The sequence below is a fragment of the Perissodus microlepis genome, chromosome 4, assembly GCF_051167445.1.
Source record: "Perissodus microlepis isolate ML-2025 ecotype Zambia chromosome 4, ASM5116744v1, whole genome shotgun sequence".
Lineage (NCBI taxonomy): Eukaryota > Metazoa > Chordata > Actinopteri > Cichliformes > Cichlidae > Perissodus > Perissodus microlepis.
In genome coordinates this window covers 19,160,539-19,178,511 of record NC_140464.1, presented here as the reverse complement: position 1 = coordinate 19,178,511, position 17,973 = coordinate 19,160,539, and the positions used below count along the sequence as shown (strand labels likewise).

The 17,973-nt window shown below is 39.0% G+C and overlaps 1 long non-coding RNA gene and 1 gene segment (V, D, J or C); both read left to right on the top strand.

The window, feature by feature from the left end:
- Positions 1-4,789: 4,789 nt before the first annotated feature.
- On the top strand, positions 4,790-5,244 carry LOC146388789 (immunoglobulin heavy variable 4-38-2-like). The segment is given in 2 exon segments: positions 4,790-4,859; positions 4,943-5,244. Coding segments are annotated over 2 exon segments (345 nt in total).
- Positions 5,245-13,171: 7,927 nt separating this feature from the next.
- LOC146388788 (uncharacterized) lies at positions 13,172-16,936 on the top strand. 6 transcript variants are annotated; one of them, XR_014800081.1, is made up of 7 exons: positions 13,172-13,371; positions 13,473-13,780; positions 13,909-14,180; positions 14,275-14,365; positions 14,660-14,797; positions 15,780-16,216; positions 16,800-16,936. It is a non-coding gene; the product is annotated as an uncharacterized LOC146388788 (long non-coding RNA). The 6 variants fall into 6 exon arrangements; XR_014800077.1 differs by having other exon boundaries at positions 15,537-16,216; XR_014800079.1 differs by having other exon boundaries at positions 14,660-15,706.
- Positions 16,937-17,973: the final 1,037 nt, after the last annotated feature.

Sequence of the window (17,973 nt, the reverse complement as noted above, 5' to 3'; positions counted from 1 at the left end):
ACTGGAACGCTTGGATCAGACAGGCTGCTGGAAAAGGACTGCAGTTTGTTGCTACTATCAGCCATAACAGTGGCAGCATCTACTACTCTGAGTCAGTCAGAGGCCAGTTTACCATCTCCAGAGACAACAGCAGAAGGCAGGTGCTCTCCAGGCCTTTCCCTGCAGGCTGTCGCATCAAAGCTGTGTAGTAGCTGCCCATAGAATAGGAGACGTGACAGTTGATGGTCAGACGCTGACCTGGCTGCACAATCACAGAGGGTGGCTGTGTCAGCTGCTCACACTTCACACCTAAGCAGCAGATGAGCAGTTTGACAGCAGAAGATTCAGCTGTTTATTATTGTGTTCGCCACTCACAGTGACACAAGACGGAGAAATGCAATACAAAAACTCAGCAGTTTGCTTTCTGCCTTTCACAGTCATGTGAATTAAAAACAATATAGCAATCATGCTCCATAAACATACTTGAAAACACAATAAAACAACCTTATTGCAGAAGGATTTTATGAAGCCTTCATGTTCATACGTACTTGTGCCTATGAAGAATAAAGTGACATAAAAAGTCACAATTTTCATCTGTCTTCTAAATGATGTTCTTCACTGTGTAATGCCAAGTGTATCATACTTCAAATACGAGTTCATTTAAACCCTTTTTATATTTTTGTTTGTTTAAGATAAACTGTGAGCAATAAATTGCACAAAAAAGCTGGATGTACAGTAGCTAATAGTAAATGGTTAATGGTTCTTATGTAACACGTCTCTACTCTCCTTTAACACTCAAGGTGCTCTATACAACATTAATGTTGCTACAATAAAACAAACTGATATTTAATTTCTGTGTTTTATCTGTCAGATAGTTCAGTAAACACTCAATTATCTCATGTTCATGGTTTACAGAGTTAACTCTTCACACCTCATTCCAAACTGTTACTACTTGCCATCAACTATTTTGTCCAATATTGAGATCATAAGTATTTGTCACGATTATTCATTGACTGTTAAGACAAAAATGTTTTTATTCCACCGTGATGGAAACAGAACACAGCTTTCACATCTGAGCAAATCTTTGTATGGAAATAAAAATCCTGCTCTTTTCCACCTAAATTCTGTGATCGTTTAGATGAAAAATAAAAATAGATGTCATAAAATCTAACAAAAAAATGTAAATGTATTTACATTACACTTCCTAAGCATAAATTCACATGTGTTCATATATGCTTAGGAACATCATGAAGGCTTCATTCACAAAACATTATTATTCAGTTTATTTAGTTTTATTGTATCTTTGAGAATCCTCACAGAGTGTGATTAGCAGAAAGTAAATTGCTGAGGTTACTGTGGTACTCTGTCATGGTACTGGGTCTGTGATCCAGTGTGTGTTATTTCTAGTTTAAGTTATATTCTCTGATTTATTGTTATTCATGGTTTTGTCTCCTTATTGGTCTCTGCATATGTTATATCCATAGTTCCTAGTTTTTAGGTTTCTGTTACTGTGCCTTCCCTGTGTCCCATATTTCATGTCTAGTCACCCTGTGTCGTCCTGTGTCCAGACTATGTTCCCTCTGTCTCCCCAGTCAGTCATATCTCCTTGTCTCAGTGTCAAGCCCGAGTCTGAAATTGAAACCAGTTCCTCTACAGGAAAGACTGAGGGCTTCTTGGGGCTTTTTAAACACTGGAGTGGAGGGAATGGACTCCAAAGCCTGACCATTCAAACCTGCTGAACAACCAGAAGAAAAAACAGATCAGTAAAAATCAGGGATAAGTATTGACTTAAACAAATGATCTAAATAAAAATAATAATTTATGCATGAACATGAAGCAATTTACAGGGCAGACAGACAACTGTCAGCAGGACAGACAGTCTGAACATCATCTTGAAAATGAAGGTGTGAGCGAAGAGCTTTAAATCAAAAGGACAGAGTCTGCCACCTGGATTTTATTAGGGAGGGCCAAAAATATGCGGCTTAAACATTATTCGAATGTATCTACAAATAAAATTTTACATTCAATATCACATCGTTCAGTATTGGTTTAACGCATAAATATACTGTATGTTTGCTTATGTAATACAATATAATCCAATGATTTAATACTGACATTTCTTTTTCAAATTCTTATTTAATGTAAAATTACCACCAGAATAAAATAAAGTCACAATTTTTCAGTTTGTTTGTTTTTTCAGGTTAAGATATGTTTTGCTGAGGAGGAGGAGTCAATGCAAAACTGATGTTTTCAGCAGCTTTTTATGGGTTTGAGAGTAAGACTCAGGGACTCAACCTAATATACACACAGCAGGCTGGACAAAGGCAACTGACTCTTAGAATAATGAAAACTTTTTATTTAGTTGTTTTCCTGATTCTGTTCTGTTTCTTGACTGGTAAGGACATATATTTCTGTTATACAAATAAATATATAATAAAAAATATGACTGGACTAATGAGCTGTTAACATTTTTGTAGGTACTGAAGGTCAAACACTGACTGAGTCTGAACCAGTGGTTAAAAGGCCTGGAGACTCCCACAGACTGACCTGTACATACTCAGGGTTCAGCAGTGATATTCATGCTGCTTGGGTCAGACAGGCTGCTGGGAAAGGACTAGAATGGATCGCTTATATCAGCAGTGGCAGTAGCACCTACTACTCTCAGTCATTCAGAGGCCGCTTCACCATCTCCAGAGACAACAGCAGAAAGCAGGTGTATCTGCAGATGAACAGCCTGACAACTGAGGATTCAGCTGTTTATTATTGTGCTCGAGAGTCACAGTGACACAAGAGGAAGAAACGCTGTACAAAAACCCATCAAACTAAGTCAAACACCGATATTAGGTTTTTTTCCCCCAAATTAAAGAAAAATACATTTAACTCCCTCACACTGAAGCCTTGGTTTTGTACAGTTTTAAAATAAATAGTTTAAATGTAAATGTTTTCATCTGTCATGTGTAAATTGAGAGGATTTTCTTTCCCAAAACTACAAACAAATCCAACACTAAATTTGTTTCTTAAATAATGTTTCCTTTTATTTGCACTAAAATTGTTTCTTACTACTTATACTAAATTCCACAGTGTGATCTGTTTTCTCTCATAATCTGTCAGCATCATCTGTATGCAAATCAAACTTCCTCACAGGCTGATATAAAGTCTGATATCATGCTGTCAGTCACAGAAGAAGATGAGAAGCTCCCATCAGATCATATTTAGCACTAGCTGCTGGATCCTGTGAGTCTCACTGAACACAAAAAATATGATCACTGCACACTGATTCTTACTGTTACTACATTCAGCATGTTTTGTCCACACGTGTGAACAGCTGACACAGCCAGCCTCTGTGATTGTGCAGCCAGGTCAGCGTCTGACCATCACCTGTCAGGTCTCTTATTCTCTTGGCCACTGGACAGCTTGGATCAGACAGCCTGCAGGAAAGGACTGGAGTGGATTGGGATGAAAAGTACTCGGAGCTCTTACTAGAAAGATTCCCTAAAGAAAAAGTTCAGCATTGACTTGGACACTTCAAGGAAGACAGTGACTCTAAATGGACAGAATATGCATCCTGAAGACCGCCCCCCCCAAAAAACTGAAAAAAAACAGTAAATGAGCAGCTTGACATCAGAGGACTCTGCTGTTTATTATTGTCCTCAAGAGACACAAAGCAAAGACTCTATCCTTTCATAACTTGTTAGAACTGTTTTATTATTATTTTATTAATTTTCCTTTATTATTTATTATGAAAAAAACTAATTTCAGTCTAATGATACTGTAATTTGGTCCTTTATATTCAATGAAACAGAAAAAACTGAATTGAAAAATGAATTTGAAAAATCGGCTATTCTATATAAATACAAACTGTGTTCTGTTACATTGTGCCGTCTGCAGCAGAGACACCCTACAGTAAATGGACAGAATATTCAGCCTGAAAACAATGCTGTGTATTACAGGGCCAGAGTCACATTCACAGAAAAAAAAAGCTCTAAGACTGCGAATAAATTCCTGTTTTTTTAGTGTCTGTTTATTTTTTATAAATCCTTGGCAATGATTTTATTATGATTTTGTAAGTATTGATAAAGCCCTAAAACAAAATGCCAGTACATGAAACTGAATTTAGTTATCAATAATGTTATAAAGTGATTAATTTATGACATAAAATGATTTCATTAAAATAATATTTTGGTTTGTGAGCTTGTATTTATTTATTATATTGTACATTTTAATCTACAAACTAATAAGGTGCAAATTATGCAAAGTACTTGTTTATTTACAGAAACATAGAACCCAACATTTACATGTACAGTAAATGTTATAACAATGTTTTTTCTTTCAATTTTATTAGCAATCATATCAAACTTTGTTATGTTGTATGGATTCAACATACAGAGTCGAGCAAGGTCATGACCTCTGAAGTTCTCCTCTTCCTCTCATATTGATGTCTGCACTGTAGACTGGGCAGAGACAAATGGCTTCCACAATGTTTAGAAATTATTTTTGGCTTGCTTTTCTCATTTTTATTTATTCCAGCCTGCATAAGCCAAAGACGCAGAGTTCACCCAGGACATGTCAATAACTTGTCACAGGGACAAGTTTAAATTTTTCTTTTAAAATTCAGTTTTTAATGAACCTCAGAGTTATTTTTTAAGATTGTTTTTGTTTTTCATCTTTTAAAAATGTTAAAAACACAGTCTCTTTCACTGCTTGAACAATCAATGTATCTCCAATAATGTATCAGCGTCCATCTGTATGCAAAGTAAGCTCCCCCACAGACTCGATATATTGCTGCTGGTTGCAAAAGAAGAATAGAAGCTCCTGGGAGATCACCTTCAGCACCAACATGTTCTCTGTAGCTCTGCTGCTGCTGCTGGCTGCTGGATCCTGTGAGTCTCACTGAACACAAACACTGACAACATGAACACTACACACTTTTAATTTAAATGCATTCAACACATTTTCTTCACAGGTGTAAACTGTGAGCAGCTGACACAGTCACCCTCTGTTATACTGCAGCCAGGTCAGCGTCTGACCATCACCTGTCAGGTCTCTTATTCTCTTAGCTGGTGGACAGGCTGGATCAGACAGCCTGCAGGAAAAGGACTGGAGTGGATTGGGGTGAAAGATACTGGGAGCTCTTACTATAAAGATTCTCTAAAGAGCAAGTTCAGCATTGACTTGGACACTTCAAGCAACACAGTGACTCTAAATGGACAGAACATGCAGCCTGAAGACTCTGCTGTGTATTACTGTGCCAGAGACTCACAGTAACACAAACTGTTAGGAACCCTGAACAAAAACCTCTCAGGGCCTGAACAACTGTAGCATGAAGCCACCAGAGGAGGAGCTCTAAGACCATGAATGAAACTTAACTTCATCTTCTAAGAAACTTCTTCTGCTTGTTGTCTCATAACTGTTAAAATATGATGGGTTTAAATTACGCCTAACGAATCAAGTGCTTTTATTGTCATTTCAACCATGTGCGGTGGTACAGTACACAGTGAAGTGAGACAGTGATCCTTCAAGGCCATGGTGCCACATATAACAGACACGCAGCACATGACTACATGAAAAGCAAGTGTGAAAAAATTGCAAAAAAGAAACAAAAACATGAATAAAATAATTGAAAAACAAAGCTCAGAGACTCATTTTCTTTACTTCTGTAATTCAAGATACAATCAGTTCTCAGATACAATTTGAGATTATAGTACCAACTACTGTATAGTCCAATAACGTCACACTACATACAATACTTTGAGCAGTCACTTTATTAGGTACACCTGTTCAACTGTTGTCACGGTCCTGGGTTGGTGACCCAGTGTTTTCTGTTATTAATCCTTGATTTCATGATGTGTTATTGCTAGTCTGTTGGTTTTGGTTTCTGTCTCAAGTATTCCTAGCTCCTCGGTGCTTTAGTATTTTCCGAGTTCTAGTTCTTAGGGTTTGGTTCTGTGTTCCCTCTGTTCAGTGTTGAGACTGTGTCTCTGTCCCTCTCATATCCTTCCTGTTCTATTTTAATAGTCCTGCTCTGTGTCAGCTTCGGTCCCCCATCTCGTCTGCCTAATTAGTTCTAAAATGCAATTTTAGTTGAAAAGTGCATTTTTGAGGAATCATAAACAGTGACACTGTGTGCGTCATGTCTGAGTGTATTTTATTATGGGACAGCAGTGAAAGAGTTCAGGGGGATTTTGACACTGTTACAAGAACTGTCTGCATTCCCACCACATTATACGATATATAACTGTCACCTCCCTGCTCTCTGAAACAGGGTAATCAACCATTCATTAATGTCAGATAGGCTATTTGTGCATTCAAAATATATCTGTAGCTCAGTATGGTGGAAAAACCTATTAGGGAATTCCTGGCCCTGGCAAAATTGACAAATAGGTGAGTTTGTGTAATGAAAAATGCCTTAACTGTTTTGACGGCTGCATTAAGAGCAGTGAGAATAAAATTTCTGCTGTGAGAACTGAACCAAACTGACTGAGTAAAACCTGTAACAACATATTAGGTAAAAGTATAAGTTCAGATTGACTATTTACTGATATCTTGCTCAGTTGTTCCCTGATCTCAAGACTTTCATTTTCTCGTTATGTCAACGTATTAAAAATTGTATGAATGGGTGACCTGAGGAAAAAAAGTCAATACATATTGTTTTTATCACATTCAGAAGGTTGATTAAGATTAAGAAAGTAAATTAATTAATAATAAATATTCTATTTTTTTAAAATTCCGAACATAATATAATAAAATCATAAAAAACTGGAAAATTGTACATGACAATTTTCTACTTTTGTAGCTTTGACTTTGTGAAACAGCAGTATTTTTTACTGAGGAGGAGTCAATGCAAAACTCCTACATTCAGTAACTTTATAAATGTTCAAGAATACGAGTCAGGGACCCAATCTCATATACCCACTGTAGACTGGACAAAAACAACTGATTCTTACAATGACCGGACCTGTTCATTTAGTTATTTTCCTTATTCTGTTTTTTTTCGTGGCTGGTAAGGACTTGTTTTTTTTTGTTTTGTTTTAACAACTGATATGAAGAAAAGTGATTAAACTAATAAGTGGTTAACATTTCTGTAGGTACTGAGGGTCAAACACTGACAGAGTCTGAGTCAGTGGTTAAAAGGCCTGGAGACTCCCACAGACTGACCTGTACATACTCAGGGTTCAGCAGTGATATTTATGCTCACTGGATCAGACAGGCTGCTGGAAAAAGACCGGAATGGATTGCTTATATCAACCCTAGCAGTGGCACTGCCCACTCTCAGTCATTCAGAGCCCGGTTTACCATCTCCAGAGACAACAGCAGAAAGCAGGTGTATCTGCAGATGAACAGCTTGACAACTGAGGATTCAGCTGTTTATTATTGTGCTCGAGAGGCACAGTGATACAAGAGGAAGAAAGTCTGTACAAAAACTCAGCACATCAAAGTCATAATTTGCTTTCTGCCATTAACAACTTCATAATCAAACAATGAAACAGCTTTTTTAATTAAACATTTTAAAAATGCCATAAAAACTTTGGGTTCATGTTTTTTTTTTTATTATTATTATTTATATATTTTTCACACACTAGTAAAAAATTGGATGGGACTGGCTGGTGCTGACTAGTAGTGTGATCTGGTGTCTTTAATTGCTAAGCCCCTCTCTCTCACCTCAGCGGAGGTGTTTAGCTGGTGTTTCTGCAACATAGTATCAGCTAAATTATGGAGGACCACAAGAGCCATGCGCATCGAAATAAAGAGTTCTGTGTTTAAATAATGAATTGTAGAATAAATTCTGCATTTGTAGAGTCATTTTTGAATTCCAATTTAAGGTGAACTGTGGTCCCCGGTCGGAGACGATGTCAGCCAGAATTCCATGGAGCCAGAACACGTGGATAGAAACCGGGCGGTTTCTAAGGCTGTGGGAAGCTTGGGCAAAGCAACAAAATGTACAGCTTTGGAAAAACGGTCAATAATAAATAGAATTACTGTGTTACCTGCAGAGAGGAAGGTCAGTGATAAAGTCGACCGCTATATGAGACCAGGGGCGGCCTGGGGTTGGAGTAGTCCAGCAGCCAGCTGGTTGGCTGACTTATTTTGGGCACACGTGGAGCAGGCGGAAATATATTCACGGACATCTTTGACTAGGGTGGGCCACCAAGCGAATTGCTGGATAAAAGAGGCAGTGCGATGGATTAGGGGGTGACATGTGAACTTAGAGGCGTGTCCCAGTGTAGTACCTGCGACCGGAGTGCGGCAGGGACGTAGAGTAGTCTGGGAGGCCCGGTTCCCGGGTCTGGGTCAGTGCGCTGCGCCTCCCAAATGGCAGCAATCTTACTATAATCCCGAATGAGGCGTCGATAAAAGTTTGCAAAGCCCAGGAACGATTGGAGTTGTTTACAATTGACTGGAACCGGCCAGTTCAGCACTGCATCCACCTTAGCAGGGTCAGCCTTAAGGTTTCCCCGTTCAATGATGTAGCCCAGGAATGACACAGTGCTGACATGGAATTCACATTTCTCAGTTTTGACAAACAAGCGGTTTTCCAGGAGATGCTTAAGGACCTGTCTTACATGACGTTCGTGAAAATGAGCAAAATGAGCATGTCGTCCAAGTAGACGAAGACAAAATAGTTGATGAAATTACAGAGGACGTCGTTGACAAGAGCCTGAAAAACAGCTGGAGCATTAGTTAACCCAAATGGCATGACTAGATACTTGAAGTAATTATTCTTGTTTGTCTGCAGGTACTGAGAGCCAAACACTGACTGAGTCTGAATCCGTGATTAAAAGGCCTGGAGACTCCCACAGACTGACCTGTACATACTCAGGGTTTAGCAGTGATATTCATGTTGGTTGGATCAGACAAGCAGCTGGGAAAGGACTGGAATGGATTGTTTTCATCTGGAGCGACAATAGTGGAAGCTTCTATTGTGAGTCAGTCAGAGGCAGATTTACCATCTCCAGAGACAACAGCAGAAAGCAGGTGTATCTGCAGATGAACAGCCTGGCAACTGAGGATTCAGCTGTTTATTATTGTGCTCGAGAGGCACAGTGACACAAGAGAAAGAAATTTTGCACAAAAGCTTATCACACTAAGTCAAACACTGCTTGATTGCTGCTCAAATTATAGAAAATACATTTAACTCCATCCTCACACTCAGAAATACAATAAAGATGGTTTTGTGAAGCCTTTGTGTTGTAAAGTTTTACAATAAATAGTTTTTTGGTGGATGTTTACATTTAAATATTGTTATCTGCCATGTCTGAATTTTTTTTTTTTCAGGATTTTTTGTTTTCCAGAAAAAAAAAATCTAACACTGAAAAACAGCTGGAGCATTAGTTAACCCAAATGGCATGACTAGATACTTGAAGTAACCAAGATGAGTGTTGAAGGCCGTCTTCCATTCATCTCCCTCCCTTATCCTCACCAGATGATAAGCATTGCGCAGGTCCAGCTTAGTGAAGATGGAGACTCTCTGAAGCAGTTCAAAGGCAGATGTTAGCAAAGGCAGTGGGTACTTGTTTCTCACATTGATCTTATTAAGACCCCGATAGTCAATACAAGGCCTTAAACTCTTATCTTTCTTTTCTACAAAGAAAAACCCAGCCGCAAGAGGAGAGGAAGATGTATCTTTCCAGTGCCTCACGTTCAGGTTGAGAAATACTGTATAAACGGCTCGTAGGAAGAGGAGTGCCGGGGAGGAGGTCAATACCACAGTCATAAGGTCTGTGAGGGGGCAACAAAGATGCACGGTCTTTACTAAACACCTCCAGGAGATCATGATAGATGGGAGGGACGGAGGAGAGATCAGGAGAATCAGGGGCAGAGCCTGGATCTGAAGAACTGATAGGCGATATAGCGGCCTTTAAGCAGGTCATGTGACACCCCTCCCCCCACCCCGAAACCTTAGCTGTCTTCCAATCTAGTGTGGGATTGTGTTGTTGCAACCAAGGAAATCCTAATACCAATGGCGTGAGCGGAGCTTTAAACACAAACAAGTGTAGGGTCTTGGAATGATTGCCGAAGAGTGTTAAAGAAATAGGCTCAGTGATATGGGTGACGTCAGGGAGGCGTTGCCCATTGAGTGCCGTAACTTTAAGTCTGTGAGGAAGGAGCTCAGTTGGAATGTTTAATCGGCGGGCTAAAGCTGCATCAATAAAACTTTGCTCTGCTCCGGAGTCAATTAAGGCACGGAGCGGGTGAGAAGTCGAACACACAGTGATTTTTGCGGGGATTAAAAGGTGTAAGGGAGAATCTCTACAAGAAAGTTCGCCCACCCGTACTCCCCTCTCTACTGGCGGGCAGAGAGAGTTGAGTTAAAAAGCCTGTACACTTTTCCAACTCACCAGAAAAAGGCTCGGGGGTTGGGAACGATCGTTCAGGAAGCGCCGGTGGTGCTGGTTGCGAAAGATTTGCGAAAGAGGAGATTGCGGGATGTACTTAGCAACGTTGTGCGCTGGGCAAGTGCCGGAGTGAGAGCTGCCAGCTGTTGGTTGATATGCTGCAACATTTGTTCATGCCGTACCAGTATGACTTCAGGCGAAACGGCAGGCTGATCTGGCTGTGGCACGAATTCCGAGTCCGCTCAGTCCATACTGGCTGGATCTTTCTGTTACGGTCACCGGGGGGACTCAAACGCAGGACTCCTTGCTTAAAGGAAGAAGTGACTCAGTGCTATATACAAGCGTGCGGGGATCAAGCTTCCAGGGAATCCACGGGGAAAAGCAGGGGAACACTCTCACTCCTCTTCAGTCTCTCTTGGCATCTCACCAGTCATTTACTCCTCTCTCGCACCAGAAACTCCGTAGGGAACAAGGGCAGGTCCAGAGGTCTTTACACAGGGAAACAAAAGCGTTTGCACAAGAAGCTGAAACGCAGGAACTAGACTGTAGTGTCTAAGCCAGGATTTCACTGACACAGGTCAAGCAATGATCCAGCGAAGAGCAGTCTCGCTTCTTCCCTTTAGTAGAGGCCAGTTAATGAGACGCAGGTGTTGATCATCTCCCAGGTATGTAGGCCAAAGGTGGGAGCCCACAATGAACTCCGCCCAGGCAACAGAGGGAGAGAGGGAGAAAGGGAGAGAGAGAGGGAGAGGAGGAAAAAAAAAGAACACAAAGCAAAACTTCTCAGGCACATCTGTCGGACCGTGACACTTTTATACTCAGCTCTCTCTTCACCACAACAGACTGGTGCAGCGTCCGCTTCACTGCGGCCGCTGCACTGCGGCCGCTGCACTGCGGCCGCTGCACCAATCCGTCTGTTGATTTCCGGCTCCCTTCTCCCATCACTCATGAACAAGACCCTGAGATACTTAAACTCCTCCACTTGGGGCAGGAACTCATTCCTGAATCAGAGTGGGCACTCCACCCTAAGCTGTTTAACTTCCTTAACCCTTTGAAGCCGGTCGGAGCGGGCACGCTCTTTTTTGCGTAACTATTTTTAAATCCCGGTAGCACTGCAACCGCATAAGCTAGCGCAATAATTTTTTTTGCATATGAAACCGGAGGAGTTGTACTTACATCTTATGCCATCAGCTTGTCCTAAGTCACAGTTTCCTTCCACATAAAGCTTTGCAAAAATTGCATAAAAAGCCCTTGCAGGAACAAAAACATAATATTCCAGAAACACGCTTTGCCGATCCGATCAGCTGTTCATAACACTTCCCACATTGAAACAGACGTCAGCGTGAACGATCGCATGTCCACCATTTCCTGCCCGAAACCGGAAGTGACGTCATTTTCGCGGAAAATGTAGTTTTTTACTTGTAGGCCTTAAGAGCCTATACTGGTGTTTTTATAAGTCATGTTTGACTTTATGCTTTTCTGAATAGTTTCTGGGATGCTTAGAACTCGAATTGCACTGCTGGAAATAGTTTATTTTGATGCACATGCTGTTTTCTTTGCAAATTTGCATCATAGGATTGTTTTTCGTTTTTCCTGCAGTATATAAAAATTGGTGTATCTCAAAAATAAAACTATGAAGACATTCAAAATAAATTTCCTGTTGTTGTAAACTATTTTTTGCAACTTTTTTGTATTTACAGTTTTGAGGGATAAGCCTCTTAAATGTCTCTAACTAGAAATATATGTTAAAAAAACAAAAACGATTTTAAATTTTTTTGTAGTTTATTGCACTTTTTTGCAATTAATGTAGTTACTATGGACTTAATGCCTACATATTATTAAAATATGGGCTATAACAGTTGTATTGATGTATAGCAACTTGAAATGCTCCCAAAAATGGCACTACAGCATGTAAAAATATAAAGTAAGCTCTGGCGGACTTGGTTCTATGGTAGGTCTTAAAGGGTCAAACAGCTGTACAAAATCCAGTAGTCTTTATCGTGTCTACATGTATCTGATAATCAGTTGTATATTTTAGTTTTTCTCATTTTCTGAATTTTTGTACAAAATAATACACAATAAATTATTTGTCCCAATTTTTAGTCAGTGTAAAAATGACATATTTAAAAACATTCAACATTGTAGACTGTTGTTGCATGAGTTATCTACTGAGGGATGTATTTTTGTTACATCATCTCCTTTTATAACCTGTAGAGTGACAAATTTCCAAAGACAAGAAGCGAGAGCAGCTAAATTGGGTCTTAATGGTACTGCAAACTGTGTAACTCAAAAAACTTTCAGGCAATGTTTTAAAACTCACACATGATTCAGAAAAATAAACTGCATGTGGCATAAACGCTAATCACACTTGGCAATCTTTCTTCTGTAAAAAACTTCACATCAGATTTACAGAAGAATTTATCAGAGCAGATATTAGATCAGATATTGACAGTGGCTGCTAGAATTACACTAAGAAAAGAGCAACAGTGAATAATTTATATGCTTTACACAGATGCTTAAAATATAGTAAACAAAAAAAAAAGCATTAAAAGTTCTTATTATTAGATAAATACAGGCCAACCCACATCATCAGCGCCTGGGATCAGCAGCCCATGTGATACCAAAAATGCAAAATGGTAGCTTTTACAACTGGTTGCATTTTAGTCTATTATTACAAGATTTGAGAACTAAAATATTTGGCAAAGTAATAAGATATTGTGTATGTGGTACACATGCAAACTGATATGAGAAATTTAAATGTGCACTTTGTTTCTCTTACTGGCATAACCACACCTCACACCTGCTGTTTGTGATGCTCCGTTGCTCTTTGCATTCTTTCACTTCTGTGTTTTGGTACTTTTTTGAGACCTGGTTGTTACTCCGCTTCCGCTTGCTGCTTGCCCTGATCACTCTGCCTTATCATGCATAACAACTGTGCAACAGACTTCCTGCCCTATTTTCGCCTTGCTGAACAACACTAAACAATGTAAAAGTACAACTCTAACATAACTTAATGACAACTGAAATTGAAGAGTTCTGCATTTACCAGAATCTGAAGGTATGTATAACTTAGATAAGATTAATGTTTTTCCTTGTTGTGTTCACACATGATATTTAGAATGAGTTATGTAAATCAAACTAATCTCTTCTTTATTTCAGTGCCATGGATTGTGTCGCCAAACATCACATTGTACCCAGTTTCGGATGGGGAATTTGGAATCTCACCAGTAAGGCTCATCTGCTAAATGGCTTTTTTCCAGACAAACTGGCTTTGGAGTGGTTTTAGGACAAATCACCACTGAGTCAAAACAAGAAGCCAAGCAGAACGAAGCTACAAAGTGAAGGGACAGAGCAGAAAACCTTCAGCCTGAGCAGCAAACTCTCAGTGTGGGGACAAGGATCAACTTTTACCTGCAAAGCTAATCACAATTATACTGAATATAAGAAGACAATAAGCATTTGTCACAGTGAGTATGTACAGCTACTGTCTCAAAGCCCATATTCAACATGAACATTTGCAGGAATATGTAAAGCAAATTAAAAACAGTCTTAAGATAAAGTTTATTAATTAGCATGTTTTTCTTTAATTCCACAGACATTCACCTTTCATTCATGTGGAGATTCCCAAGTTTAAGACTTAAGCGTCAGACTCTAATGTGCAAGGAACATGTTGGGTCCACACTAATTTTGATGCCATGATCTCCTGGCTGATTAATGGAGCGGCACAAACAGCTAATAAGAGTAAAACACAACTCTTATTATAAGTAAAAAAAAATTTTTTGAGTTGGCGGAAGCAAGTAAAGCATTTAACATGCAGAGGAGAGCAAACGTGTGTCACATCTGCTGAGAAGACTATAAATATTGCAGGTAAGATGATATTAAGATTACAGGAAATTCAGGCATCTTATGACCAAAGAGGACCTAAATAATATTTTTGCTTTTTTTTTTAATTGTCCTCCAGTTCAAACTCCATAGAAATCAGGATCTTGCCCAGATCTGCTGAAGGGAAAAACTGTCCTCATGTGACCTCTACATCACCTTACAAGTCAATGGTGATTAAAGTTAAAAAAAAAAAAAAAAAAAAAAAAAAAAAGATTTTCCTGAAGGCTGAAGGCGCTGGCCTCCTTTTAATCAGTAGTCAATTCACAGTCCCTCAGACGTACTGGAAGAAAGACAGAAACTTTACCTGCAAAGTCAATAAGTTTATAGTCAAACTCTACCAGCTATATTTTTGGTAACAAGCTACTCTTGCTTCCCTTTTAGGCAGCTGATTTAACTTTGTTGATTTATACTTTAATAGTTTCTGTTAAATAGATTAATTGATGCCCTGATTTGTCTCACTTTAGTGGAGCTTCTTCTGGTCCAAAGTACTAAAAATCAAGAATGTGGGATACTGTTTGTCCGTGATTTGAACAGCCCAGCGCGTGCTCCCGACACAGGGAAAACCAATTCTGCAGGGGAGACCTACCTTGGCACTTGTGCAGGTGAAACCAAAGGGAAGATATGCTTCACCCTCATTGTTTTTTTTATCATCACCACCTTATATGGTATCATAGTTAGATTGATTAAGATAAGCGCCTGTCATTTGATTGTTTAAAAGTAAGATTCCAGTCCAATTTTTAAATTATACTGGGCATTTTTACTATAATAATAATAATATAATAATAATAATAATAATAATAATAAACACCATGTTTATCCTTCAGAAAATTGCTTCATGCACCAAGATATTGTAATTCTTAGATTTTCCACAAGAGTGAGACAAAGCTCCATGTGCAGAAGCAGCAATATAGTTTCCACCTCTAAGTAAAAAAAAAACTACTAATGTTGTGATTTTAAGATGCCGATAAATGTGTTGGTATGCCAGTGATGTTATGAAGAGGTGCAGTCATTTGAAAGCACAAAGACTGTTGTTGTAACCCTTCTTCTTTGCAAACATATGTAGTGTCCTTGTAAATCTGTACACTCCCTGTCTTTGAATGAATTGCATTTGTGTACTTGAGGTTTAGAGGAATTCACAAGTGGCAGGGAGAGCACTAAACACACTAAAGCTTACTATTGGCAACCTCTGAAGTGATCTGTTGTGCATTCAGACTATCCCATATTTTCACATTAACAAAAACACATTTATTAACATTGGAAATATCAGTATTTAATACACTACCAGGACACACCTTCTCATTTAATGCTTTTTCTTTATTTTCATGACTATTCACATTGTAGATTCTCACTGAAGGCATCGTAACTATGAATGAACACATATGAATGACCTGACGTCCTGGCTCATCCTTGCCATAGCATTTGTGCTGTACCTCATCAATTGCTTTTTTGCTTCCCCCTGAGTTCCTGTGCTGCTCACTATTTCACCATGTACCAGGACACACTGATTGATGGTGAGTTAATGATACTTAACATTTTATCTGTCTCACTCGTTCCTCTCTGTTATCATCTCATCAAATGTTACAGGTCAGAGTATGGAGTCCATTCCTTCCAGTCAGAGAAAAGGCCTGGGGAGACTCTCAGTTTCTCCTGTAGAGGATCAGGCTTCAGTTTTCATTGCTGTGTTATCTGGTCTTATCTGATCTGGGACAGAGAACCTGCAGGAAAACCACTGGAATTGATTGTGAGCGGCTTTTTCAACTTCCAGCAGAAATAGTTATGCAAGCAGCTTGAGAGGACGTGTAGAAATCAGCAGAGATGATAGCAACAGCATGGTGTATTTGATTTGGTTTGATTCCAGTTTGAGGCCAGAGGATTCTGCTATTTATTACTGTGCCAAAGAGAAACACAGTGGTTAAAGCAGCTGAAGAGGCTTTACAAAAACATCCTGCCATCTACTTTTAGAAGAACCCAAAGGAAGCAGTTGTTCATCAAAAACAGGGACACCGGCTGATGAGATAATTGTAAGAAATTTCTTTAATAAAAGAGATGATAATGGTAATAAGAAACATTATTTAGAAAAAAAGCAAATACTGAAAATAATGGACATGGATAAAAAAAAAAGATTGCCACCTATCAGACATTTATTAAAACAACAGAAGCTTCCATGCTATCACCTTGAGTACCAACATGTTCTCTGTAGCTCTGCTGCTGCTGGATCCTGTGACTCTCACTGAAGTCGAGACACTAACAGCAAGATCACAGCACATTAAGTGTTACTGTTATTACAGTGATATTCAATGTTTTTTCAAAAACATTTAAATGTGAAAAGTTGCCACAGCTTGCCTCTTTAAATGTGCAACTCACTGAATACTGAAAGCAACATTTACTGAAAAAAAAGGGAACTTTTTTGGCACAGGTCTAACTGTATATCTTTGTGAATTTAGAATAAGATTTGAAATGTCAGTTTTATCTTTTATTTCCTGTTTATGTTTATTTTCTGTTTTTCTGTTTATTTTTTGAATACAAGAAATCAATTAAAGAATGTCTGAACTGATTTGACAAAACCACTTTTTTTTTTTTTTACAATTCTTTATATCTCTTCAGATCTCTTATAATCTGTCAGCATCCATCTATATGCAAAGCAAACCACCTGACAGTCGACTATAAAGACTTGAAATCATGCCACCAGTTAAAACAGAAGAAGAGAAGTTCTCATCAGATTATCTTGAGTACCAAAATGTTCTCTGTGGCTCTGCTGCTCCTGCTGGCTGCTGGATCCTGTGAGTCTCACTGAAAAAAATCACTGACAGAATGATCACAGCATACTGACTGTTACTGTTAAATAAAACATGTTTTCTCCACAGGTGTGAAGTGTGAACAGCTGACACAGCCAGAGTTTGTGACTGTGCAGCCGGGTCAGCGTCTGACCATCACCTGTCAGGTCTCTTATTCTCTAAGCAGCTGGAGGACAGCTTGGATCAGACAGCCTGCAGGGAAAGGACTGGAGTGGATTGGAGGTGCACATTATGGACACAGCACACATTACAAAGATTCACTAAAGAACAAGTTCACCATCAACTTAGACACTTCAAGCAAGACAGTGACTCTACATGGACAGAATATGCAGCCTGGAGACACTGCTGTGTATTATTGTGCCAGAGGGTCACAGTAATACAAAACATCAGTGGAGCTGAACACAAACCCCTCAGAGCTTCAACATGTGTAACATCCTCCACCAGTACAGGAGCCCCCAGACTACAGAACACTGTTATCTGCTGCATGTCGCTGTTTAGCACTGGAGATTGACATGATAATATATATTTTTTGAAGTTATAGTTATGAATAAAGTTTTACATTTTCAACCTTAGTAACTTGCTCAATTTGACATTTTTTTCTGTAATTAAGTGACAATAATATATTTTGATACTCATTTATATGATAAGTTTTTCCAGCTAAACCTTTGTGTAAAACCACCTGTAATGAAGGTTAGAACTGGTTGGTTTTCATTATTTGCAAAACTAAACTAATACAAATCTGTAATGATCACTAAGCAGGCAGGACTCATGCTAAAGTTCACTGAATTTATTTAAAGTGAATTGAAATACAAACTAAAGCTTGGCACTAATGAAGGTCCCAGGAGGACAGGGCTGACTTTTCCACAAATCCACACTGATACAGATTCTCTCATAAAAACACCAAATAGCTCTCCTCTCCTTAGCAGAAATTTTGAGAAGGACAAAGTTCTAGGAGCCAAGTTTTGCTAACCGATGCAATGCAA